Below are 27,822 nucleotides of genomic sequence, written 5' to 3'. Positions count from 1 at the left end.
TCAGCGCCGAATGCTGGTAGGAATGGCTGGAAGGACGGTGCGAGACGCCCGCAGGCCCGTGATGGGGTTGAGCGTCGAGGGGCTCGGGTCGGGGCGCCTCAGACGATTGGGCTCCAGACGGCTCCTCTTGGGGAGAAGGCGACCCGGACCCGTGGTGGCGGAGACGCCTCTGATCGGGGGCCGTCGCTGCTGCTGCTGCTGCTGCTTTGGCTGCTGCAGCATCTGAGCCCTCAGGTCGGCTGCATACGCCTCCTTGTGGAGCGTCTGCTGCAGCTTCTCCTCCTGAGCCTGCCGCCTGGCTCTCTCCTCGCTCTGGAGTCGCTCCTCCACCTGCCGCTGATGCTCCACAGCTTGCAGCTGTTTCTCCTTCAGCCTGTTTTGGACCCGCAGGCGGTTGGAGTCCTTCACCTCCTCCTTCAGCTTGGTGGAGGCCTGCCTCTGTCGCCGCCGCTGCTCGTCGTTCTTCAGCTGGATCTCCTTGCGCTGCTCCTCGGTCCGCCGCTCCCTCTGCTCCTCCGTCTTCTTCTGGGCCTGCCTCGCCTGCTGCAGCTGCTTCCTGTCCAGCAGCCGGTCCTCCTTCAGCCGCAGCCTCTTCTGCTCGGCCTTCTGCGGCTGGTCGGGATCCTGCTGCGGCAGCTGAGGCGGCAGCTGCCGCATGACGCTGAGGTTCAGCTGCTCCTCGTCCCGCTGCTCTCTGGCCACGCGCTGCTTCTTCAGCTGGAGCTCGCGGTCCAGCTGCCGGACGAAGGTTTTCTTCTGCAGAGTCTTCTTCCTCTGCTGCTGCTGCTGCTGCAGGAGGAGCGCCTCCTGCTGCTGCTGCAGCTGCTGCGCCTCCTGCTGCTGGAGCACCTTCTTCTGCTCCGTCCTCCTCTGCTGGGCTTCCTGGCTCTGAGCGAGAACCTCCTGGGCGGTCTTGAGGTTGGCCTGCCTCCTGGTCTCCTTTCCCCGGCGCTCGCGCTCCTCCTTGGCTTGACGGTCGGCCTCCCACAGCTGAGCGTACAGCTGCTCCTCCTGCTGCTGCTGCTGCCGCTGCTCCTGCTTCACCCTCAGCTGAGCTTTCTGATGCTCAGAGGCCTCCAGCTCCGAGCGCTTCCTCTGGAGATCTCGGTAATCCACGTCCTGTCTCCTGAACTGCTGCTCCCGTTTCTCGCCCACCAGCTGCTGCCTCTCGGCCTCCCTCTTCTTCTTCAGCTCGCCGAGTCTTTTAGACATCTTGTCTTTTTTCTCAGCGGCGGTCTCCCTCTTGGCCTCGAGCTCCTGCAGGTACTGCCTCTCCTCGGCCTCCAGCATTTTGCGGAGCCTGAATCTTTTGTTGTCCAAGAGGGCCTGATCAGCGCTCACAGCTCCCTGGACTCTCCTGTCCACCTCTCTTCTGAGGAAGCGCTGCTGGGTGCTCTGCTCCCAGGAATTGTGGATCTCACAGTCTTTCTGAGAACGGCGGTTCATGTTTTCGTCTGTGGAGTTCTACTGCTCTCTCTCTCTGGTTTAACTAGAATTCTACTGCTCTCTCTCTCTGGTTAACCTGGAGTTCTACTGCTCTCTCTCTCTGGTTTAACTGGAGTTCTACTGCTCTCTCGCTCTCGCTCTGTGACTCTGGTGAGAGTGACTGAAGTCCTGCTGTCTCCGTCCAGTAACCTCTGCTTCACTTTGATGTTTGATGACATCATCAGATGAAAGCCGCTCAGCCCTGCATTCTCCTCTCACTGAGCTCTGATCTGAGATCAGCCATGACAGAGTCTGCAGCTGTGTCGGTTGCCATGGAGACCAGCTACTCTCAGCAGGTGTGTCTGTTGCCATGGAGACCAGCTGCACCCAATAGCCATGACAGTGAATCAGCAGTTTTTCATCCAGTTTGCATGGTTGAAGAAATGTCATTTCTACACAAACCGAGAGGCGAAATTGTTAAAAGAAATGTTACTGTCCGCGTCAGAAGCCCTTCATGGATTTATCCTGAGAGTTTCCTGTCTGTAGGATTGTCCCTATAGCCACAGGAAGTTTGTAAAAACGTGTGAACTTTTCAATTCAGGCCAGAAAATCTGTCCAGAATGCATTGGAGTGGATGGGATCTCTCCATACTTTGAAGCTCACAGTTCAAATTCGGTAGAAAATATTGAAATGAGATTTTCACATCTGAATACAGGACAGCAATGCCTATGTTTTGGTATTTTATTGACATCTCTACCTGAAAGTATGGGGAGGCATGGTGGACTTGTTCGGGGATGATTTTTGTGTTTTTTGGGCGATTCTCATCCGGAATACAAGGGAGAAAATTCCCAGTTTCTCAGAATTCTTTTGCCAGAACGCCGAGAAAAGCCAGAGAACGCCAATCCTGGAATTTAGACAGGCGTTGATGTGACTTTTTGTAGCGCTGCTCCAAAAGGTGCAGGACTGAGTACAGAGGAGCTGCAGAGCCACTACCGTTCACATCTTGAGCTGAAAGAACCGCACTGCACTCCGATGGGAACTCATTTCACCTTGTTTATTCAGCTTATTTACAATAAAGCTTCATCACATGAGACTTTCTTGAAAACTAAAGTAGAACATCCCTCATATACACACACACCCAAAAAACAGCAACAACAAAAAAAACAAAACCTAAAGAAAGAAAGCAGCGGGCGTTGAGCCGCAGGAAGCCGTGACGGGCCGTCATGCTGGACGAGCCCTTTGTCAGGGTCAAGATGAGATGTGTGTGAGCGCACGTTACAGCAGCAGCAGTGGCGTTACGGATGAAGGAGGTCCTCCTCCGAGGGTCTCAGTGGTCCCACACCCCCCCAGGGTTACACCCCCAGACAGACAACATGGCAAATCAAGGGGATTCATTCCTGATTATCAGCTTAGGCTCCTTCAAAAATATTGCACAAAGACTCTGGCCGTACAGAGATGGAGGGAGATTGAGCAGTGGAGCAGCCAGTGAGCCGATATCTACAGCAGAAGGGACAGGAAATGAGTCTCTGCTTCCTGGACTGCAGGCCTGCTGTGGACTCAACATGCAGAGAGAACGCTGCGCGAGGATTCTTCTGTTTTTAACGCTGCGGGCTGAAGGCGGAACTGTGCACGTGCTCATTTCTTATCGACTTCAGTTCTGTGAGACTGCAGCAAGCAATTGATTAGTCTGAGCGTGTGAAATGTGTTTGAATCTAGAATTGTAAAGTGCAGTCTGAAACCCACAGAGCTCATTCGTAAACAGGTCAGGGGCTTCTAAACTTGGTAAAACTCTTCTGGAGGATGAGTGTCTGAATGGTCAAAACATTCACGTGAAGCCAAACTCGCAGTAACATCCAGAAGCAGAATAATCCTAATCTGGGTTTCCTCCAGATGAACAGCAGAACATCTGCTGGGAAGTAATGTGATGTATGTAACACATGGCCTGACCTCTGTACTCCAGTGAAAATGATCTGTGGAGGTGAAAATGTTTCCCACTCGTCCATTTCTAAGACGGTTTCTGATTGTTTTGAAGGGTCTCACAGGTTGAGAGGTGCTGATCTGCAGCGGGAGCGAGTCAACGATAAAACCGAGTCCGGACGTCACCGTCACATTCAACACCGGGTCAAGAGATGCGATTGAATGAAGTCGTGCCGTGACGTTTCTCTGAACATAGGTGGAGGTTTTTCTGATTGGTTCTATCTGGATATGAGCCGAATCAGGTGAAAAGAGGCTGGACCTTCTGTCAATCCAGCCTGCAGGTTGTATGGGACTGGGACTAGACTGAGGGTCGTCTTTAATCATGACCTGAGGAAACATCCAGGACGTCTCCGACCGGCGAAGCAACCACCGATGTTCACGACAGAAGAAAGGTTGTGGGAGATTTCCCCCTCTGATAACAGAATCAGTGTCAGGATGTAGAAGAGAGAGTGGAGGCAAACAGCTCAACACACAAAGCACAGAAGAGGAACGTACACGGGCATTAAAACACACAGACAGAAACCAGAGTCCAGGAAACACTCAGACCATCTTCCTCAGAGGTCACGTTTTACTGCCGCTGGCTGAACAGGAAGTTCAGCTCATCTTCATTCCGGTTTGTTCCGTGCAGAACTGATCAGAGGCTCATTTCTCATCTGAAATGACCTGGAGAGGAAACATCCAGAGGGCTCCTCGGGCTGAAAACACCTGATCTCATAAAGCTGGGACTCTCGGAGGAGGAAAGTCATGCCAGGTTTTTAGTTCTGGTCCTTTCCAGAGCGGAGCAGTGCGTCTGAACAGTCCCGCACGGCTTCGTTAATCCACCTCAAACCGAAAAGCAGCGAGGCAGTAGAACGTGACTTCAGTCTGAGAGGCCTCAACTCCCAACAAAACGAGACCGAGCAGCAGAAAGACGGACAGATTCAAGAAAATGAAAGCACCCAAAAACAAATCAAACACAAAGTAACCAACCAAAAAGAGACGCGTTATCTATGGACAGTTACTGACGGTCGTTTCTACAACACGACGGTCCAAAGTGCTCTGAATGAGATATGTTCGAGTCCCGCAGCGCAGGGCTCTGGAGGAGCTTCCAGTGCAGCTCGGGTTCAATCAGAGACCAGCGAGAGGAAACTCCTCCACAAACCAGTTTTAAAATCATGCGTCAGGTTTGTTTACATTTTAGTTTGACTTCAAGTCACTTTAATCACATTTAAAATGGAAATGACACCATTTCCAACGAGTGTAAACACAAAGCAGTGAGACAAACACAGGTATGTCCTATATTTCCAGATATTTGTAACAGTATTACAAATATACAGAGGATACTTAAGAGCTGAAGTCCACAGTAGAATCTGTAAATCAGCTTTTTGTGATCGGATTTCAGGTACATTCATTGCGGCCTTTGTAAAAAATTGCATAAATGTTCTTTGACTTGACCTGAAACCAACAGATAGACAAAGTAAAGATTAGTGGAAGGCCCTTTCTGCGCAGGGCGTTTCAGCTATCATCAAATTTCTCGGTCAGAATTTGCAGCTTCTTCTCTTCAAATGAACACATGATGGAGGTAAAGTGACTCACTACACCATCTTGTGGTGAAAAGTGGTATTTACACATTGATTTAGTCTCGTTAGCATTGAAAGGAATTGCTTTCTTGGGTCCTCACTACAAATAAACCAGATTGTGACAAGCCTGAAGTGTGATTTTAAAACAAGAGTTCAACATTTTCCATCTACTCAACTTCCTGAACGGTATTTGTTGTTGTTGACCGTTTTGTGAAACTCAGTTTGTTATTTTCCTGTTTCAGACTATTAAACCAAACAAACGTCCACAATTTCTGGAGTCCTCATGTCAATGCAGTTACAGAAAGGAAAGCAGACTAAATTAAATGCTCACAGTGACATTTTGAAGCCACAAAATAAAACCAATGGACAAACGTGCAGCACGACCGAGGGCAGAAGAGCGGAGCAGCTTTCCAGCTTCCCTTTGAAAAACCTGTGGAGCACAGAAACAACGTCACACTGTGCAAATAAAAAAAAGTAAAGATGTTCACCATGATCCCCGGCGGGAAGAGACTCCCTCAGGCCAACCCTCATTTCCAGGTCCAAACAATATCGACGTGCGAATGAAGCGGCGTTCCCTTACATCCCTCACATTTCAGACGTCCTGCTGAAAAATCTGATCACAACACGGACGAAATGCTGCTGGCAGGCACAAGCTCGAAGCACAAGTTGTCCTTCCTCCTGTTGAGCAGTCTGACTCAGTGGAGCGCCTCCACGCAGATCTGCTCCTCGGTGATGTCGTCCAGCAGCTGGACCTCCACGGGACTGCTCATGTCGCTGTCGTACACCTCCGGACCCATCAGCCCCTCCTCCTCCAGGCCCTCCGCCTTGCCCTTGAAGCCGTGCTGCTCTGACGGAGACGTGCTCTCCACCGACTCCAGGTCCTCGATGCCGGCCCGGTAGTGGATCATGAGCAGGGTCAGGGCCTGGAGGCGCTCTCCGGACTTGGACAGGGCGGTGCTGATGAGGGCCTTGCGCCGGTGGTCCGCGGCCTCCCTCTCCTCCAGCAGCAGGGCGTTGTTATGCTCCAGCTCCTGGTCGATCTCCTGCTGCAGCTTGTCCAGCATCAGCTCCAGCTTCTGCGAGCGCTCGTCTGTGGGGAGCCCCCGGTACAGGTCCCGGCCGATCTCCTTGACTGCGATGAACACGCTGTCGTCCAGGCCGCCCTCCTTGCGCACCAGCTTGCTGCTGCCGGCGGCGGCGCCGGCGGGCTGCTTGGAGGGGCTGGCGCCGCTGGTGTAGGTCTCGGTGTCGCTGCTCTCGTTGTCGGACGTGTTGGGGGTCTGCTTGGGCGACGGCTCCACCGCCCCGGGCACCGCGTCCGCCACCTGCTCCACCAGCCGGGTCTTGGGCACCTGGCGGAGGTTGAGCAGGCGGGAGCTGGTGTTGATGATGTGGCGCGTCAGGCCCGTGGTGGCGCGGTTGATGGTGGACTTGGCCTCGGGGTCGGCCCCACGACGTTCGGCCGCCGCCACACAGAAAGGGTTTTCAGCGAGGCACTTGTCCTGGCACTTCTTATGGCAAACGTAGGCGCAGATCATGCACTGCGAGGCCGCCTTAGTCCAAACCTTCTTCTTGCAGTACTCGCACCAGGTGGGGTTCTGGAATTGCGTGTCTTGGAAGTTGTGCCGCACTTCGACGAGCTGCATGGTGCTGTAGGCCAAGTCGTCGCGGGGTGCCGAAGGGACGAGTTCCTTCTCCCTTTCCCTTATCTCCTCATCATGGAGGCTCCCCTCGCGCTCCCTCTCCGCCGGCCCCCCTGGATACTCCACCTCGCCCTCCGCCAAGTAGCAGAAGTTCAGCGTAACGTCTCCGTAGCAGAGCTTCTCGTTGAAGCCCTTGTGGGTGCTGAGACTGCGCAGTGCGGTGCGGCTGACGTTAGCTCGCGGTTCCGGAGGCCCCAGCCTGAAGGTGCTCTGGTACTCTGCTGAGGATGTAGCCATACATTCCAGGGCCACGTGCTCCAGCTGCAGGCTGACGTGGCCCAGGCACAACAAGCTGCCCAGCTTAAAGGGATCTTTGCACCACAGGGCCACATTAAGGTACTTATGGTTGCTTTCAACTTCAAACACCACCGAGGCTTTGGACCAGCGTGCCGTCTGATTACGAAACTTGGTCTCAGGCGATTCCCAAAGGGAGTGGTCTTCCAGACTGTCCCGAGTACTACAGGAGCTCTCTGAGGCTTTGTCTTTGGCCTGATCGGCCTTGCTGCTGCTGGTCACGGTGGAAGGATTGAGCATCTCGTCACTGGACTCTGCCGCCTTCGCAGGCTGCTTCACATCAGCCGCTTTCACACACACCTTCTCAGGGCCGGCTTTGTCGTCACCGGATCCAGCGAGAGGAGCTTTTTCAGGGGACTTTTCAGAAGTGCTGCCCGCCGTCACGGTAGGAGGAACCGTCGCATGAGAAGCCGAAACGGAATCAACTCCTTCCAACAGACTGGTTTCTGACGACGCTGATGTGAGCCTGATCTGAGGTCTTGGTGGGACTGGGGGCCGAGCGGGTGGAGGCGGGGGTGGGACTGTGGGGCGCTGAAGACCCTCCCCTGAATCACTACTGGTCTTATGTGGAGAGGGCTTTGGAGATTCTTTGGGCTGGGGCTTTAACGGTGACTGGAGACCCACTAGGTTTAACTTACGGTTGAGGATGGGTGATATGGAACCGAGAGGCTTCGAGGCCAAGGTGGCCACAGTCCTTTTGGGGCTTTGGTTTACTGAGAGTAGGAAATCCTCCTTGGTGTCACTGGGATTTGTGGTACTGGTGTTACAGCCACCAGTCTGGCCAGATTTAGAGTCCACAATCAACTCTTCGAACTCGGAGTCCATGTCTTTGCTGTCAGATATGTCAGAGAGGGTAGTGATGGGGGCCGGGTCTTCCTCATAGCCCCCTGGTTGGGAAATAAAACCTGTTTCCTCCAGCTGCCCGAACCCTTCCTGCAGAGTGGGCAGGTTTCCTGAAGAGGGGGTCTGGTGACGGACTGGCCTCTCGTACAGGACCACCACCCTGTCTCCAGCCTGCTTCAACAGCTTGGGCACTTGAACTGAGGACGTCACCTTGACCCCTGTAAACAAACAAAAACAGGACGTTCAAATATGATTCATATGCTGTCTTTCTATCCGAAATGTTTGTTCAGTGCAGCGAGATGTCAGACCTCCGATGGCGATGAGCCGGTCGCCCCTCTGCAGGTCTGCCATGGCCGCAGGGGAGTTGGGCGTGACGGTCTCGATGCTGACGTGCACGGCGTCGCCCTCGCTGGCGGGAACGTGTCTGAACGTCATGCCCACGCTACCGCACGCCCCCTTGATGACCTCCGTCTGAAGCAACACAGGGGAGCAGAGAAAACCAGCAGTCAGTGGAGCGCCAGCAACTCGTGGGGCTCGCCGTCTGCAAACGCCAGACGCCACTGCCTGCTGTTCAAAGCTCTGCTATCAAATAGATTATATCCTGTAATTTCAACTCCTCAATCCGAATGTTCACTTCCTAAATCACACTATTTCTGTGAATTCATTGTGATCACACACACACAGACACAGACACAGAAAACTGAAGTTTTTCAGCTCTACATTCAGGAAGCATCCGTTTTTACAAATTAATAGTGTAAAAACTTCATTATCCCTTTAAAGGAAACAATTCTTGATTTCCTTATTTTGAAAACATTTTATCATACAAAAACCAAATGTTCTCCTTGGAAACGCACGAGACTGAGACTTAAAGAAAAAAAAGTCTAAATGTGAGTCCATGGAAAGCAGCTAGAGACAGAAGAACGTCTTGAAGCCTCATGGAAACTGGAAACCCTGCAAGTCGATTCTTAATGCGCTCGTGGTGCCAGTTTGGCAGAAAGCTGACGACATGGAGGAGAGGTGGTGAAGGACCAGGCACCAACTTCAATCATTTCTCATTAATTGACAGAGATTCTATGCAAGATGCCAAAGAAAATTCAGCAACTTTCCTCCCTTATTTTGACTCTTCAAGTGGATGGATGAGCCTCGATTCATCACACATATTACGAGATGAGAGATTAGGACATAATCAGCTCTGAAAAATGAGCTTCAACAGGTACAGAATACAGCCTGGGACCAAGAGCTCCAAGCCCTTCTCTACTACTGGAAATCACCTTTCAATCAGGCGAGGACAAGCTAATCCGGTCCAGAGAAGACAGACAGAACAGGAGAGGACGGGGAGTCAGGAGACACAAGGAGCATGGAGCGTTAACATCTGTGGAAGCTGGAGGTCATTTGATCCCTTCAGTACTCCACAGGTTAGCATTTAGCATTTAGCACTGTCCCTGCAGTGACGGGGCCATGTGGTTGGGTGGAGCAGGTTAAAGTGTAGCTCCAACCTTTTCATCTGCTGTTTCACTGCTGTGTGAACCTCTGCAGCTCCCACTAGTGGACGGAGGAGGGATGGCAGGTAGAGAGAAGCAGCCAAGTCGGTGCTGGAAGCAGAACAAAGCTCAAAGTATTTGTTGTGCTTGATAAACCAAAACCAGTGGCTGTAGATGAAAGCTGGGACATCCTCCCTCCATCTTCATCCAGAGGAGGAGGAGGAGGCGGCGCCATCTCCACGGAGAGCAGCAGTGACATCCGGCTTCAGCGCCGATGACAGATTCAGACTGAAAGTGGTAATTCTGCGGGAGACGAGCGAGCCGCAATTAAGCCTCCGCCCCCGGCTGCTGTAATCACAGGCGGTGCGCCGGCCGCCTCCACACGGCTCCTCACACCTGTTGTGACACCGGGCGACTCGCCGTGCGCCCGTCCGGACGGCGGCGTACGAGCGCCAGTCCATCCGGGGTGGAGCAGATCCCACCTCGGGAGGAGAACGTCCGCTCGCCGCGGGCCGATGTGGGGGGCCTTTCCGAGTGGAGAGGAAGATGCCGAGGAGGAGGAGGAGGATGAAGACCTCACAGGTGTCTCAGTTTAAAAGAGGGAGACGGAGACGGATGACTGTAATTTCCTGCTGTCACTCGTTCCAGTTCTGCTGGAAAGCAGTGATCGAGTTACTCTGGCCTTGAATAAGCATCGGAGCTGGCACTGCGGCTGCGGGTGGGTGGGGGTGGGTGGGTGGGGGTGGGAGTGGGTGCGGGTTCAGAGCTGTAGCTTCTGCACCCGTTCTGGTCTTTTCCGTCCTACTACAGTGAGACTGTAACTGGTGATTTCCTCCCCTCAGGAGCAGCTGGTCCTGGACTTGGACCTGGACCTGGACCAGGTCTCCTGCTGTCCTCCACAGGACTGACGGTCTGCTGAGAGTTCTGCTACTCTGTGACCCCCAGTCTGCAGCAGAGCTCACTGATGGTGCCTCCTCCACGCTGCTGTGGTCCAGGAAGATGAGCCGAGGCTCATGAAGGACTGACTGAATGAGGTTACAAGGGACCATCATCCCCCAGGCAACAGGAAGCCCCACCAAAATAAAAGCTCCAGGTGTTTCTTTTCAAAATAAAAGCCTTTGAGGTCAGCTCCTCACAGACATGTGAGGTCCGAAACATCAATTAGTAGTCAGGAAAAACATGGGAGGGATTCATGTCGAGGTTTAGAGTGAAGATCTTCATCTGCCGGGATGCAGAGGAAGACCTGAGGACCCAGAGCTGGACCCAGACTCGGGTCCAAGTGTTTCAGAATGGACTGCAGAAGACATGTGCCCTCAAGGGAAACATGACATGTGACACATGGTGGACGGTGGAGTGGAGGATACAGTTTGGAGGGTAAGGGGGGGGGGGTCCTGATGGCAGAGATATTTCCGACACTCCACTGATTCATCAGATCAGCCTCGTCAAAGTAAAAACAGTGATTGATGCCACACGGCAGCGTTGTGGTGGAGTCTAATTAAAAAGTCTCCAGTACATTTAAAATGCTGCAGTGAGACAACAGGAGGGGTGTGTGTGTGTGTGTGTGTGTGTGTGTGTGTGTGTATTGGGGGGGCAGCATCCCTCTGTCTGTGTGTAAACAGTTGCATGACCGTCTCATTGTAGCTTTGATGGATTCAGAGAGACGAGCACCGAGTCCATTCTGCTCAAGTGTAAATAGTGCGCACACACACATACACACACACACACCTCATATTGCGCTGCACAGAGGCGCTGCGATAAGGCCGCTGCTCGTGCAGACGGGCTCCTCTCCTGCTTATCTGCTTTATTACTTTATCGTTTCACGCATGGCGCTCCTGATCCACATCTCCCCCTTCCCGCCGAGGCAGACCGTTCCCGTCCAGACGGGTGATTTGAAGCGGGAGCCTCGTCTCAGATCATCACTCAGTTCAGGATGATCCACATCAGACCCACGCCGTTTCCACAGACGATTCTGGAGGTGCTGCATTAATCTGAGCCGGTTCTCTGTGGACTTTAATTGCGGTGTGTTTGGTCTTTCTCTCGGGGCAGAGCAGCAGCAGCAGAGCAGAGCAGCTAACCAGGTTAGCATCGAGCGAGTGGACCGGGGCTCCGGCGGAGCAGCAACGAGGAACAGGGAGGGCAGCGGCGCCGAGGCGGCACTTCAGCATCTCTGCGGAGGACACGCCGCTCCTCTTTGATCCACGCCGCCGTCCAAAACAAATGAAAGGTTAATATGTTGAAATGGCAGCTCGCCGCTCCGCGCCCGGCTCTGGCCGCAGGACAGAAAGCCAGACCGGCCCGCCTTTGATCGGCTCAATAAAACACTCATTGTGATAAAAGACTGCTGCTCCACTTCCTGCTGCACACTGGAGCCCACTCACCTGATGAAAGGAGCCTCCCCCACTTACTCTGCACTCATGAGTTCAGATTCCTCCTGAAACCAGTCCCGGACGCCGCGGCTCACTCCACTTCCTCATGTTCTAAAAGAACGGTCGGCTTCAGAAACGTCTCCACAAACCAACTCTAGCAGCGTTCTGCTGCCGTGCAGTGACACCTCGTGGCCACAGGCGGTAATGCGTCAGGATGTAACAGCGCATCAAGAGGCCGATAATAAAAGATACAAATGTGTGATTACTTAAATCAGCGGAATAAAAAATTACAGAGGAAACCAACAGCCGGGGACACAGTCGGGTTTTAATTCCCGTCCTTGAAAAACGTTCAGCGACGCCACGTGTTCGACATTCAACGTCACGAGCTGAGCGGAGAGCAGCAAGACGATCGGAGCAGACGGCGGTGAAGATGGGTGTGTGTGTGTGTGTGTGTGTGAGTGTATGAGTGTGTGAGTCCGTCCTCAGGACGTTTCAGATCAGAGCTCTGGCAGCTTTTCAACTTTCTGAGGTCAGAGAATGAAAATGCGAGAGAGTAACGGAGAAGACCTAAACTACCTGCAGATATTGAAATTAGCATTTGATTGATTTTGAATAGTTCATGTTGTGAGATGTGATTTAAAATTTAGTTAATCTATTAGATTTTTGGTCCAATAAAAGATATTCTTAGTTATCCTGCTCAGTTGGCGCCATCTAGTCAGCTACTGTACCGGCCTCAGGAGTCAAACCTTTCTTTGAAAAAGGTTAGAAGAAGAGCAGAGACTTCATTTCAGCTGCGTGAGCGGCTCACCATCAGCTGGGTCTAGGTCTCAGACCTGGACTGACATGAAGGCCTCTGATAGAATAGAGTCAGTGATTTGGGGTGAATCCACTTTAAATCTGGGGTGGAGGTGGGCCACAGCGAATCATGCACTTTGGAGTATCTTTTGAACCACAGAGCGGAGAGTTTCCGAGTTTGTTTTCCCTGAAAGCCAACAGATCGCACCTCTTTCACAGGCTGAGACACGTCCCCTCATTCCCAACTCTGCTGGATTTCAATTCAATTCCCCATTCATTTTTTCTTCTGTCTTCACGGTAGAATTCACTGTTTAACACCGGGGTGACACTCCTGCAGACATGATCAGTCCTGTGAAAACCAAAGGCTAATCCGTGATTCTGCATCTCAGGCATTTGAAATCACAGACAGTGCAGCCGCTCCAAAAACCGGAAGACGTGGCTCAGACCTCAATGACCAGCATTTCCTGAGAAATCAAGAATTCACCTGAACACCGACTCACTGGCTGGAAAATCCCAGGAAAGCCTGCTCTGAAACGTCTTGTATAACTGAAGGCTGATGACGAGCTCCAGCTAGCCCGCGAGCGCTGAAGCTAGCATTAAAAGGGCGCCGGTCTGCGTGGATCCGGCGTCACGGTTCAGTTCGTTCTGAGGGAGAACCACCGGCCGCGGCGTCTGGCTCAGAGAAACCACATTAGCGCGGGGAACAGAGCGCCCTGCTAATCGTCACGCAGCAGATTGCATTAGCAGGCTAAGAGCGGGCTCCGTGGAGGGACGCTGGCGGCGGTCTGGTCTGCCCCCCCTCCCGGCCCCGCGGCCCCCCCGGGCCGGGCAGGTCTTCTCCCCGTCACGGCGCTGCGCGGTAATTTGATCTAATACCACATGTCAAATCGATTTGTGTATGGTTATAGGGCACAAGTCGCCGCGAGGCGAGCGGCGAGCTATTCTCTGCCACGTCCCATTAGCAGCCCCAGTGGTGACGGGGGGGGGGGGGGGCTGCAGGGCTCTCAGGTGTGGCCTCGCCACGTGGGGCGAGTCGGCAGGATGGCAGACGGATCTGGACGCTGATTTTATTGTTCGGCCTCGTTTTCCAGGAAAAACCGACTCCAGCCGAGCGTCTCCCACCACTGGTGGACAGCGAGGGGGGGGGCTCCTCCCGGGTCAGGGAAGGCTTTTCCTGGTACTGACAAGAAGCGATGAGAGGAAAAGCTCCTGAAAGACATTTTAAAACCTGATAGTGCCGAGGCAGGTTTTAATGCTAAACTGAGGAGGAAACAACCTGCAGCGAACCTGATGACTAAAGGACAGGTTCTGCTGCCGAAGGCGTGAAGCGTCTCAGAAACACGTCCGTCCTCTCAGCCATTTGTCCATTTCCCTCTCTCCCCCCTGCTGTGGCGTTCAGACCCGACGTGCTTCGCCGCTGGGCTGAAAATCAGAACGGGGCCACGCCTTGCTCCAGCTTGACCACCGATGGGGGCGCCTCCAACTGTTTCGGACGTTGCGGCTGGCGAGTGTGTGAAGCTGCTCAGACGCAGCGTCTGGAGCGTGTGGATGTGGACGCCGGTGCGCGCTCTGTGTGTGTGTGTGTGTGTGTGTCTTTAATCAAAGGAAGCAGGTTTCAAAAGCTTGAAAGAACAAAGAGTTGTTATGGAGACGCAGGCAAACAAAAAGGTGTTCTGCCTAATTTGCACTTGTATGGACACGACAGCGGCCGAGTCGCCCACACGCTCCTTTCTGTGGCGCTGTCATTGTCCCGCCATTGAAAATAATGATCTGTCATGACTGTTACATCATGCCGGTTGATTAAATGACAACTAAATCCTGGAGAGCGTGCGGCGGCGCGGCTTCCTTCTTATCACTTTGGCATTTGGGACTTGGCTGTGAGCGCCGGCTCTTATCCGCCCGGCGTCAGCTGCCGGCTCCTCAAGCCGCCGCCGCACCACTTCACCATCTACTTATCACGCCACTGACATTTCTGTGTTCTCGCATCTAACTTCAGTCAACAAGGTTCCACGTCCTGAGACCACCAGCATCTGCAGACCGAGGACCGCCGGCGCCGTCCGGCTGAACGAGGGACCGCCGGCACCCGCCTGTAGATGAAGACCACTCATCTATATTCAGATCTCTTTTGGTGAAACACAGGATTCAGTCGCTGGTTTCAAATCTGCCTCATGTCGGTGTTCAAACGCCATCACGTTGGAACTTCTACATCATTTGGGTAAAAGTCTGGTTTAAAAAACTGAGTCAGTCAGTAGAAGAACTAAGATTTAAACCGGTTAAGAACAGAAACCATCTGACTCGGTGTCTCGTAACGGCTGTAGTTTAAAGAGAATCTAGCAGATGAGCTCCTGGTTGCCCCCACACACATTAATACTGGACTTGACTCAAAGTATCCAGATTACTGAGTATCAGCAGAGAGAGGAGCTCCGTGGGAGGCTCGCCAGTAAACTTGTCCTCTGGCCAGTCAAAAATAAACCCTTTATCGTGTTATCGTGTCCAATATGTCCCACGTAATGTCATTTTTGTGCGGGAAAAGAAGAAGTCATAAATAATCGGAGTGGTTAGCATCAGTCTGAATGAGCGTGGAGGAAAACCAGACGGGCCTCCGACATGGCAGCTGAGACAGCCTGGGACATGAGGGGGAGAGGAAGGACAGTCAGAGAGGACGGACAGAGGCGATGGGCACTCAGAGGGGACTGACAAAGCAAAGCATCTTTTAGTTTTGGATTAGTGTTAGTTGTTTCTAGAGATATATTAGCAATACAGCAACAGCAAGTATCTACTGGTAAAGGACCGGCACCGGCTGATACTCAAACAACCTGAGTTGAGAAGCTGCATGAAGCCAATCAAGCCAGCACAGCTCCTCATCCACTTCCTGTCTGCGCTCAGAGCCAATAGGGAGGCTCGGGCTCTCAACATCAAACCAAGCGAGACGCTGAACCCGAGTCTGGACCGGGTTTTTAGTAAAACCGGAACCAGCGTGAATCCTCTCCGGTCCTGAGCTCCAGAGCTTCCTCTCGGTGACGGTTGGTCTTCAGAGCGACGGCCAGGCGGGGCGGGATGCGGGTCGTTGCCCATCAGCCAGCAGATTACCTGCAAACAGGCCATTTCTTCCTTAATGAAAGCCCCTCGCTCCCGCCGCCAGCAGCATGGCCGCCGTAATGCGGCCGCCGCTCGGCCGGTCATGCACGCCCAGGCCGCTCCATCGAGCTTCCCGTGCGCCGGATTGATCGGCAGACTAGAGATGAGGAACGAAGCGGCGGCGGGAGCAGCCTCTCAGGCCTTTAATCTGCGTGCGGCTGAGCGATCGGCTGCCGACGCTCGGACTCAGAACGGACATCTAATTGACACCTAACACGGAAACAGATGACGGATGTGTCACCTGCCGCGATCGATGCCACGAATAACATCTGATTACGGCTGGACGTGCACGTCGACGGCGTGATTCTGGCCCCGCTCATCTGGTTATTAATTCATTAGAAGAAGGCCAAATATAATCACATCAGCGTTTCCACATGTGAGACCTGGAGAAATGTCAAAGAAAAGAACCTCTGCTTCACTGCTCCGGTGGAAACAGGATTCCAGGTGAGCCGTCACTCAACTCACAACTTCGACACCGTTTCATTTATTTTTTTTATTCGTCGGTCAGTTGAGTAAAAATGGCCGTTATATTTTTCTGTACTAATTTTATTTAATCTGCTTTATTCAATTTATGCTAATGAAGCATTTAACCAATCTCTGGTTACTATAGTTTACAGAACAGACACTGTCGTGCCCTCCATGTTAGCACACATATCTAACAATCTCTCACATGTCCAACAAGGAAAAGAATCCATCAATCATGTCATATTTCTGTCCATGAAACCACCCACATCCTCACATTGAATAAAATGTGGTGTGCTCCAGGGCTCAGGCTTGGGCCCCTTTCGTTTTGTGTTTCGCACCATCCTCTATGAAAATGTCATCGTATGCAGATGATACACCGCTGTGTGTCTCGTGCAGACCGCCAACCGCCGACTAACAGCATGTCCATGGTCAGTGGTCCAAACTCCCAGTGGAGTCAGAGACGAGCAACAAGAGCCTCAAAAAAAAAAAAAAAAAAAAAAAAAACACAAACAAAAAGAACAAATAACCTTCATGGTTGAATTGTGCCTGCAGTCCAGAATGTTTCCTCATGGAAACAAAGAACGAAGCCGGTTTGGTGCTTCAGCTACCAGACAACTCAATGAGGAGTGTGTGTGTGTGTGTTCAACTGTCTTTCATCGGGTGTACAGAGCAGATTAAAGACACAAAGACGCAGTGAGTGGAACATCAAACAGCCGCTGCAAGGGAAAGGAGGGTGTGTGTGTGTGTGCGCGTGTGTGTGTGTTTACAGACACTATAAATGCAGGTAGAAATGAGTTTGTTTTTGCTCCTGAAACCCACAGTGGGTATGAACCTGAGGACCGGAGCGGTGACACAGTGGAGATGTACCGACGGACTGAGCTCACACCAACATCCCAGACAAACCGTGAATGAAGCCTTTTGGTTTTTACTGATGTTAAATCCAATAATATTAGCGAGTGTGAAGAGAACGAGTCCTGAGCCCAGGAGGGGTCAGTGGACTGGATGTGGAGACCAGTCCTGGTTCAGCAGAGGACTGAAATCCTCACAAACAGAGACCACAAGGAAGAACAGAGACCTGCCTTCAGGGCTATGAAACCTCCATTATTCACACACACACTGTATACACACCCCCACACACCCTTTCACTCCAGCTGTCATCAGCACTGAGGGCCAACAATGAAGTCAACAGGGCAGATGTGCAAACATGGCTGACGATGTGCGCACACACACACACACACACACACACACACACACACACACACACAGTCTTGTATTTCTATCCTTGTGGGGACCTTCCATTGACTCCCATTCATGTCTAACTCCTAACCCTGACCCTTACCCTAACCCTAACCCACACCACAACAAAGCCTAACCCTAAAGAAATGTTTTTGCACTTTTACTTTTTTCAGTAACAACAACATGGTCAAGAAAACACTGTTTCTCCTACTTAGGACCGGAAAAAGGTCCCCACAAGGCACGTCGTTCCACGTTTTGCTATCCTTGTGGGGACATTTGGCCCCAACAAGGATAGACACACAGACACACAGACACACAGACACACAGACACACAGACACACAGACACACACACGGTTGTAATCAATGTTCTGCACGTAGAAATGTTTTAATTCATCACCGTCTTCCTTCATATTTAAGGAGGTAGGGGTGTGTGTGTGTGTGTGTGTGTGTGTGTGTGTATAAACGTTTCTTTTACATTGTCTGCTGACTGGTCCACTAACTGCCCCTCAGGGGCAACATGCAGTTCACCCGGACAGCTCACATTATTCCAGGACTGATGGCGTTGGCTGGTTGGGGGGAGAAACAGTGAATGTGCACGAGCACGTGCACCGTGATGGGGGCGGGGCTTAGGAATTCAGGCCTGCCTATTGGATGCAGAATTATCCGACAGGTTGGGACTGAGAAGAGAAGTCTTTATGAGGCAGTGAACCGTTTCAACCCTTGGTTTGGTCTGAAGAGCTGGTCCTGCTCAGGAACCGCTTTTTAAAAAAGGTCAAAAAAAGTTAAACTTGTCCTGCGGAGACAGGCCCGGGCCCTCGGGGGGGCGGCCCGGGCCCTCGGGGGGGCGGCCCGGGCCCTCGGGGGGGCGGCCCGGGCCCTCGGGGGGGCGGCCCGGGCCGGTACCAGCAAACCTCAAGCACAAGCTGAGCCAGGCGAGACCAGAGACACAGCTTCTCTTCAGGACCGCCTCAGGTCTGGTACCTGGTCCAGTGCCAGCCAAAGCAAAGACACGGGAGGCTCGTTCAGACCCAGACCAGGTCTACAGAGTCCACATCCTGAGGGGGAAGGGGGCAGACTCTGGTCCTGAGGGCTCTTACTGCCCCCTCCTGGAGGGCAGACAGGGTTAAAAGGCAGAGATATTGAAATGGCGTGGAAGACATCAACACGCAGAAGATGAGCGAGAGAGAGAGTGTGTGTGTGTGTGTGTGTGTGTGTGTGTGTGTGTGTGTGGATGAGGGAGCCGCTATCGGACCGTCATCGGGGAGACGGAGACGGCGAGTTGACCTTTCCCAGATGGTCCCTCCTTTAATCCGGACTACAGAGACCTGCTGGGACACACTCTCTGCTCGGGGCTGATAATCAGCTGAAATGCCACAGGATCTGCATTCTGAGAGCGCTCTCCGCACAGCCAGGGCTTTGAAGAGGCTCCGCCGGGACGATCCAGCGTCCGGCCGCCCCTGCAGCCCACTCCCATTGTCACAGGGTGCAGAGACCAGGACCGTCTCAGGCCTGGGTTAGTCCTGATGAGCAGAGGTCCTCCAGACCTGGAGGAAGACTCGAGACCGACCAGGATCCCAAAACAAATCATCTGATTTTTATTAATAACTGGATCCGTTTGGTGATGGACCGAGTCCTTCTTCAGGGACTGCGACTGGATTTCTGGACTATCAGAGATCCGAGTCAGGGTCCACAGAAAGTCTTAGAGCCAATCAGACCGACTTATTGAGGGTTCAGAGCGGGAAGACGACAACTGACTGGCTAACGGACTCAGCTGTAGAGCTATCAGGTTGTATTGGTTTCTACTCAGGTAACACAGAAACCCCGGGTCCCCTCCTGAAGGACCAGACCCCAGAGGAACCCCGGGTCCCCTCCTGAAGGACCAGACCCCAGAGGAGCCCCGGGTCTGATCATATGAAGCTCTCATGTGGAAGTCCAGCTCTTACAGAGACTCACAGTTCAAAGAGACATTAAAAAGCTCATCCTCCACACGGCTGTCCGTCAGTGAAGCCAGAGACTGATCTGGAAGAACAAAGACGAGGCTTTTTTGTTTTGTTCTTTATGATAAAACTGAACAAACGGCTCAAGACGCCACAAACTGCCTCCTCCATAAGGAGCAGTGACTTTCTGCAGGATCCTCAACATGAGAATGAGCATTTCAGAAACATGGACAGGTGCATCACTGCCCCCTGCTGGTCGACGGTTCAACTCCCCGCAGTCATTAAAGGCAGCGGCAGAAGAAAACAGTACAGGACAATTACTGTTCGACACAATACAGATTATCTGCGAGCGGCTGCAAATGTCATGCAGGAGCGTCGGGAGGCTTGGCTGGAGCCCAGGCGGTAATTACAGCTGACATTTCCCTGGAAAACGCTCATTAGTCACTTCCAAACAGCCTGATGTGATAACTGGAATATCTCCAAATTGCTGCAATTAGAAAAGGTTTGCCGGAGGGCCTGAAAAAAAAAAAAACCTGCTGGTCCACTCAAAATGTCAACAGAGGGACAATCTGATCAGAGCGGACGGAAAGAAGACGAGGTGTCCACCGCCGGACGCCTCACATGAGACAGACGCTGGAATTATGATCATCAGAGCAGTGACGGACTCACCAGAGACATCCTCACCCTGGGACCTGGACAGACAGGTCCTCTCCTGTCAGGCTGCATGTTCTCCCTGAGCACGTGTCTAAAAACCCTCGATCTGCCGCGGGCGGAGCCAGGCCTCACACTGCACCACAGGGCGGCTCCGCCCTCAGCTGCACGGGACCGGAGGACAGGACGGAGCAGAGACCTGTTTGATGGAGCTGCGGGTCTTCTCCTTCCACTGCTGGCTGCTCAGCTCCAGCGTGCAGTGGACGTACGTCTCCCGGTCGTAGGAGCCCAGGATGAACAACCTGCAGGGACACACACACAGCAGGGTCACATCTGGACCAGACCGGACAGGGTCACATCTGGACCAGACCGGACAGGGTCACATCTGGACCAGACCGGACAGGGTCACATCTGGACCAGACCGGACAGGGTCACATCTGGACCAGACCGGACAGGGTCACATCTGGACCAGACCGGACAGGGTCACATCTGGACCAGACCGGACAGGGTCACATCTGGACCAGACGGCAGTCTGTTGATGTCTGGCTGGAGGCACTGGAGTCACTGAGGTCTGCTGATCGCCACCCTGTTCTGCAGCTCTGACGCTCCGGAGACGGTCCTGCCGCCGGCCCACAGCCAGAGCGCTTCCAGGAAGTTAAACCATCAGTCCAGAGGGAGACCAGACAGAATCTCAGAGCGTCGTCTGATTGACGGGAAAGCTCCCAGGCTTTTTGGGAATCTTCCCATTTTTCCCCACTTTGCTCAAGTAGGAAACTAATGAAGGCCCGAGGACGGAGCTGGACTCAGGACTCCATGTAATCTGACGGGGGGAGAGAGGGAGTTCCACACCTCTCCAGGTTTACACTGTGGGAGGAGGAGGCCTCAAACCGGACTTGAACCGGGGACCTTTTCACTCCACTGCTGCTCTCCCACTGATCCCCTCCTGTCCTCCAGTATAATCACAGCGTTACCATGGAAACAGTCATACTGTGGTTTCCTTCAGCTGAAGCTCTGCGGCTCCCTCTGGTGGAGGGAAGTGGAACGACAGATGAGACCCTTTGCGCTTCACATTTCACTGATCTGACCTCTGACCTCTGACCCTCGCAGCTGTAAATGAAGAGCCACTCTGAGTCTTCCTGACGGCTCCTGGTAACAGCTCAGCTCAGAGCTCACAGTGTTTCTGGTTCTTTAGCAGATCTCTGCTCAGGTTCCGTGTGTCTTTGAGCCTCTGCTGCCCCCTGCTGGGCCGAGGTTCTCACTGCATCTGAACTCAATACAGTAGCATTTCATCTGAGTTTAGTGAAAACACAGCGGCGGAGTGATGCTCCTCACCTCTGGAGGTTTGCTTCACACTAAACCATGACGGCGTGTTCTCAAACAATCCTAGAACTCCAGACCACTGAAGCTGCTCTTCATCCTCGTCCTCACACTGCATCTTTCCACCGTCTATTTCAGAATCTCTCATGAATTTTTTAGTCAATAATTTAACTTCATAAAATGTGATCAGTCAGGATTATAAAGTCAATCCGAACCAGAGGAGAGCCGGGTCGCTGCTGATCATTTAATTTAACGACGGGCTGATTATTATGAGTTCAATCAATCTGCTCAGATTAAACCAAACATCTCCGCTGGAGATCAGTGCGGATTATTTAGAACACACACTGTGTGTTCGCTTATTAATGCTGAACCGTTTCAGGGCCCCAGACTGCCCGGCCCACCTGGAGAACCCGGTCCCGGCCTCCTGCAGACCCCCGGATCCTCTGGATCCAGACCTCACCTGCTGCACTCCATGAGGGACACTCGGAGCCGTCCCTCCACCAGCCGGCTGTCCTGCAGCGACAGGTCCAGGTCGCAGAACGAGCCCAGCGGCGGCTGGACCTGGAACGGGAAGAAGGGCTTGTACCTGCAGAGACGGGGGGAGACAGAGGACACGTGAGGGGAGGACCCGCCTGGACAGACCCCCCACCAGAGGACCCGCCTGGACAGACCCCCCACCAGAGGACCCGCCTGGACAGACCCCCCACCAGAGGACCCGCCTGGACAAACCCCCCACCAGAGGACCCGCCTGGACAAACCCCCCACCAGAGGACCCACCTGGACAGACCCCCCACCAGAGGACCCGCCTGGACAAACCCCCTACCAGAGGACCCGCCTGGACAAACCCCCCACCAGAGGACCCGCCTGGACCCGCCAAGTAAAATTAGGAAAAATAGCTAAAAGCACAACAAATGGGGAAAGAGGTGATAGTGTTCTACGGTTACAAAGTGTGTTTTTTTTTTTTTCCAACGTTCTACATGGGCCAGGAGATGCACGGAAACTTCTATACAGTGTTGTGGTGTTTACAATGTTGAGTCAGTGACCCGGGAATGGACAATGGAATGTTTCCTGTCATTCCGCTGCTGTGCTGGGACCGGTCTAAATGCTGGACATTCTTCGCTGGACGTTTTGTGAGAGACTTTGAGAATGAAAGATGTTTTGCAAATGTTAATTTTTCTTTATTTTGGAGCTTTCACGGTAGCTAAGGACGAGGAGAGATGAAATAAAAGTGGAAAAAGATCTGCATGATGCCTGGCCATCGCTCTGGACCGGTGTAGCTACAAACATCAAATGTCAAGAAATTCTGAAAGAAGAGCAAAGGGTTGGAAAAAAAATCATGAAAAACTGCTGAAAAGGAGGTAAAATAGTTGAAACGGCTAACATTTCAAAATTGTCAAAAATACTTAAAACTAAAATCAGGTATAAAACCAGGTTAAATTAGTAAAACAGTCGATATTCTGAACCCCGACTTCATGAATGCATCATCTTGTGCATCAAAGCTACATGAAACTCCAGAGCGTCGCCTCATTTTACAGGTTAAAAGTTCTTTTTGGCTCCAGAACTACTGGACTTGGCTGAAAGTCTGGAGACCCCCCCTGGAGGAGACCCCCCCCCGTCCCTGTGCCTCTCAGCTCTCAGGCTGAACTCTGCAGTCTGATGGGACTCCAGCAGAACCGGTCTTCTCCCGGACTCAGAACCGTCCGGCTCTACATTCAGCTGCTGCTGGTTACCGACACGACGACTGAATCAAGGGGGGCGGAGCTCCGACACTCAGAAGACCCACACCTGGAGGGGGCCCTGAACACCTCGGAGACGCCCGGAGCCTCCCGTGACTCCGGGACCGGAGGAGGAGGACCCAGTTCTGTCTGTCTGGACGGAGACGTGGCGTCCGGGAGGCGTGTCCAGGAATGCAGCGCCGCCGCTCCGCTGGGCGAGTCCAGGAGGAGAACCGGTTCTGCTCCTCTTGTGGAGCCGGGCGGAGGACCGTGCCACGAGCCTCAGACGGCTTCATTCTGGGTCCAGGTAAACACAGGAGTGCCCTGCTCCAGGACACGTGGGCAGGGAGACGCCACGTTGGGATTAGAGGCTGAGCTGCTGCAGGAACGGAGCCAGAGAGAGAAAGACGACACCGTGCAGCGTCCTGGTGGAGAAGACCGGACGGAGGTCCAGACCACATCCCAGACCAGTCCCAGGAAGAAACACGCTTCAGGATGGGGCACTTTGGGTCCTGGGGGGGTCACATTAGAAACGGGCAGAGGCGCAGCCCACCCCCGCTGCAGGCTTGACCCTGACACCTGGGTTTGCACCTTCTACTTGTGCAAAACACTGATTTCAGCTTTAAAATGACAGCTTTATGCCTGAGACTTTAATAAACACGGCTTCGTCAGGTCTGACTTTGTGATTCACGACATCAGCAGCGCAGATGGATGCCAGCACGTTTCAGCTGGACCGACTTAATCTGAAGGGTTTAAAATCAGCCCACATGTTTTCCTTTCAAGATAAAAGCCTCATCTCGCCTCAGAGCGTCGACTGACTCCGCCCGCTGCAAAGGTACAGCGGCTACACAGCTCCGGGTCAGCGTGTAGCTGTGTGTGTGTGTGTGTGTGTGTGTGTGTGCGTGTGTGTGTGTGCAGCTGGGGTATTAACTCCGCACTGACCCAGCAGCCATTAGGATCCACATATTAAATCCCTGTTATGTGACGGCGCTAAGTGTTCAGATCATTTCCAGTCAGTCTGGAGCAGCAGACCCACCGGAGCCTGGATGATGGAGGAGGAGGAGGAGGAGGAAGAGGAGGAGGAGGAGGAGGAGGAGGAAGAGGAGGAGGAGGAAGAGGAGCCCCCACCCCCCCCCCCCCCCCCCCCCGGTGCAGCAGACTGAGGTTTCGGTCCCGTCCCGCTCTTCCAGAGATCAGAGGACTCCACGTGAAGCGGCCCCGGGGATTATGGGCTATTTCAGTGAGGCGGGACGTGAGGGTGCGCACGCCCCAACACAATCACACTGAGAGCTCACGTGCACTGCCGCCATGTCTTCTCCACCTGCCGGCCGGCCTGAGGAGTGACGCCTCAGCCTCCTGCAGCTCCTGCTTCCTCCTGGAGCCGCTCGGAGCTCCTCGCCGCCGCCGGTCATAATGTTCCGGCTGACAGAGGCTCTTTGTACACAGGACCCCTCAGTGCGCCAGGCACAGAACCCGTGACACACACACACATGCTCGCACACACTCCGGCGGTGTGCTCAGGCACAGGGAGAACATGCTGCTGGGTAGTGACGGAGTAAACCACTGCTCCACCCGTCCAGCCCGGCCTGCCTCGCACCAGCAGATCAGTACGGCGGAGTCCAACCCGCCATCAGACCTCCTCCGTGCAGAGCGAGCGGCCGCCGTCCACCGAGGCGCCGCCGTTAACCGCCACTAACCGCCGTGTCGTTCCAGAGATCATCAACTCAGCCGCACATCGACATAAAACAAGCGCTCCCCATCGACACTGCAGTCTGCGGGATGAACGACAGCGGAGGGGCAGCAAGGAGGTCCCTCAGGGAGAGAGCCCCCCACAGGAAGAGGGGTGTGTGTGTGTGTGTGTGTGTGTGTGTGTCTTCAGAGGGTTCCTGCAGTTATACGCTGCAATCTGTCATGTTTCAGTTACAGTCCAGAAGAAGATTCCCCTCACTTCCCAGCATCCCCCTCACTTCCCAGCATCCCCCTCACTTCCCAGCATCCCCCTCACTTCCCAGCATCCTGATCAAACGGATCTTATTTAAATTCTATAACTCAGCTGTGATTTCACAATAAGAGCGCCGGTGCAGCAGCAGCAGCAGCACTTGTGACTTTGGTAGCAGTAAAGCCTGGATTACCTCCAGCCCCCCCCCCCCCCCCCCCCCCCCCCCCCCCCCCCTCCACCTCCGGGCTCGGCTGCCATCTGTGCCACTCAGCAAATCCCCCGGTCCAGCTTCCACTGCGAAGCTGCTGCTCGTTACGTCACGTCACGCCGTGTTTCCACGCCAGCGGCGCTCCGACACGCATCCCCAACCTCCTCCACCTGGGGGGGGGGGGGGGGGGGCAAGACGAGGCTGTGAGTGCTCTGACCAACACCGTCACAGCTGAGCTCAACAGCCGATATTTACCGATAGCGGTATAAAAACAAGTTTCTCTGATGATTTTAAACACTGGATTTCTTTACTTTCCTGAACTTCCTAAACAACCTTCGTCGACAAGGTTTGATAATTTAAAGAAAATTCTACTGAAATCTGTGAAACGGACTGAATCAGACACATCAAGGCCTGTCCTGAACACACTGGATCAGCGGAGGCTGAACTGCTCAGACGGTCAAGTTAAAGAAAATAAACTCAAACTATGTTTAGAAGAAGAAACCAGGAAAAACATTCGAGAACTGTGGTTGTCGGCAAAGTTCAATGCAACATCAGTCCTGATGGTGGACGCTGATCCTGAGATACAGAGCATCCCTGGTTGGAACCTGGCAGCGGAGCGTCTGTCGTCACTGACTGAGCAGCAGCTGGATTCGGTTCTTCCTCGGTGGTGTCGCTCTGCCGTCCGGATTCTGTCTTCATCATCATCATCATCCTCTCTCGGCTCAGCAGAGTGAATTTAGCTAACCTACCACAGCCAGACGACTGGTTTGATCTGAAAGAGAATCTCCTCTTCTGCTCTGGCTGTGGGGGCGGTGTGGTAGCGCCACACTGCCCCCTGTGGGCTGGGAGCAGAGCAGGTAGAACAACAGACTCGGTCTCTGGAGGGGATTCAGAGGCCGTTAGCTCCACAAATCACACTCGAGCTGGAGGATGAAGCAGGTCATTCCAGATAAACAGGCCACTTTCAGCCCAAAGAAGAGGGAGAAGAAGTGGAGACCAAGCCCCGCCCCCTTCTAGTTAAAGTCCCGTTAACAGTGTGACCCTGGCGTCCAGCAGCTGAACCTCGCCTGCTTCCAGTTCCAACAGCCTCTCTATGTAGCAACCAGCAAAACCTCAACACTGGAACCTCTGCATCCACATCTGGACAGCCCCTGCCCCGCCCCCAGCCCCGCCCCAGCCCCGCCCCCAGCTGCAGGTGACTCATGATGCTGGAGACCCGGCAGGTGTGTATCAGCGTGTGTCATCCTGAGTCTCTCAGTGGATTGTGGGATACCTCCACACCTGGAGGACCATGCGCGGGTTGTTGTGTTCATGTGTTCATGTCTGAGCAGAGTCCGCCTCCCGTGGCTCATCAGCTGTGACTCCATGAACCAGAACCATGTAAACACTCCGATGAGATCAGGACCATCCGGTCGGCATGACGACGGGGGTGTAAACACCACGGGTTACTTCAGGACAGGGGCCCTTCAGGACCATGGCTAGAGGCACGGTGGAGCAGTGGATGGTTCTCCCCCCTCCTCCCCCTCCCTCCGCCCGGAGCAGCAGAAGAAGCTGGATCCTCTGGACCGGAGCCCAGTCAGCCTGATCTGTAATCCTCACACACATCCTGTCCAGCCGGGGACAGACCAGGCCTTATGCGCAGCTGGTGTGTGTGTGTGTGTGTGTGTGTGTGTGTGTGTGTGTGTGTGTGTGGCCCACCTGATCTTGTAGTTGGGCAGGGTGTGTTTCTTCTTGATGACCCTCTTCAGCTGGTTGACGATGATGGAGGTGAGCTGTGGCAGCGGCCTCCCCTCGAACTGGGACTTGACCTCGAAGTCCACCAGCGGGTCCTCCAGGAAGGAGAAGGACCAATGGGAGAAGGGCATGCGCGTGAACTGCAGCCTGAGCCGGCCCACCACGCGCCTCATCTTGACGAACAGGTAGGCGGACTTGCCGAACACCAGCTCCACGTCGATGGCCAGGTGGAAGCCGCCGTTGTACTCCAGGTCCACCTCGAAGTTGAGCTCCTCGGGCATGCCGTCCTCGTTCACGTGCACGGGCTTGAGCAGGGTGGCGCTCTTGAAGACGGGCAGGGAGTTCCCCAGGGAGATGTCCCGCAGGCTGAGCCCCTCCAGCAGGCGGCCCGCCGTCTTGGTCTGCAGCAGCTCCTCGAACTCCACCTTGATCTTCTTGGTGAGCCAGTGCCGGACCAGCGGGGTGTCCCGGAGCTCGCGGAACAGGAAGAGGAAGATCGCGTTCAGGAAATGGCAGGTCTCCGGCTTGGCCGGCTCGGGGGGCTCGGCGTTGGGGGCAGGAGGGGGCGGCGGGGGCTGCTGCTGCTGTTTGGGGCTTCCGCCGCTGACAGCCGCGTCCAGCGGCCGCCCGGAGCCGGGGCCGGGGCCGGACCCGGACCCGGCCTCCAGCGGCCGGCCGGGCCCGCAGCCGGCGGGGCCCGGGCTGTCGGGCTGCGGCTGGCCCGCCTCGCCGGGGCCCTGCGGGCTCCTGAAGTAGTCCTTGAGGGCGCCGTCAGGAAGCACTTTGACGTACTGCTCCGTCCTGCCTGCGGGCTCCGGCTCCCTCCGGTACACCAGCAGGAACTGCAGCACGAGCGTCAGCAGCGCCCCGGACAGCGCGGACAGGACGAGTAGGTAGATCATGGCTGCCGGACCGTCGGCGCTGCGTCCCGGACTCACGCGGGGCTCATTCCGCCCGTCCGCGGTAACAAAGCGGGTTCCACCTGGACGCGCTCGGAGCGGCTGCCATTTATCTGCTCCTTCCTGAGCTCTGCTCGCT

At 54.0% G+C, this 27,822-nt stretch overlaps 2 protein-coding genes across 2 annotated transcripts; both read right to left on the bottom strand.

Annotated features, from left to right (window-relative positions):
• On the bottom strand, nt 1-1,446 carry LOC115399390 (cilia- and flagella-associated protein 53-like). The gene is made up of 2 exons (XM_030106713.1): nt 901-1,446; nt 1-786 (listed from the first exon to the last, which is right to left on the bottom strand). The coding sequence occupies exons 1-2, from the start codon at nt 1,444-1,446 to the stop codon at nt 1-3; spliced, it is 1,332 nt and encodes a 443-aa protein (XP_029962573.1).
• Nucleotides 1,447-2,465: 1,019 nt separating this feature from the next.
• Nucleotides 2,466-27,812, bottom strand: pdzd8 (PDZ domain containing 8). Its single transcript, XM_030107082.1, has 5 exons — nt 26,749-27,812; nt 21,649-21,774; nt 20,071-20,173; nt 8,110-8,272; nt 2,466-8,019 (listed from the first exon to the last, which is right to left on the bottom strand). Exons 1-5 carry the CDS (start codon nt 27,684-27,686, stop codon nt 5,657-5,659), a joined length of 3,693 nt encoding a protein of 1,230 aa, XP_029962942.1. The 5' UTR covers nt 27,687-27,812; the 3' UTR covers nt 2,466-5,656.
• Between the last annotated feature and the right edge of the window lie 10 nt (nt 27,813-27,822).

The sequence above is a fragment of the Salarias fasciatus genome, chromosome 13, assembly GCF_902148845.1.
Source record: "Salarias fasciatus chromosome 13, fSalaFa1.1, whole genome shotgun sequence".
NCBI lineage: Eukaryota > Metazoa > Chordata > Actinopteri > Blenniiformes > Blenniidae > Salarias > Salarias fasciatus.
This window is presented reverse-complemented; position numbering and strand designations above follow the sequence as displayed.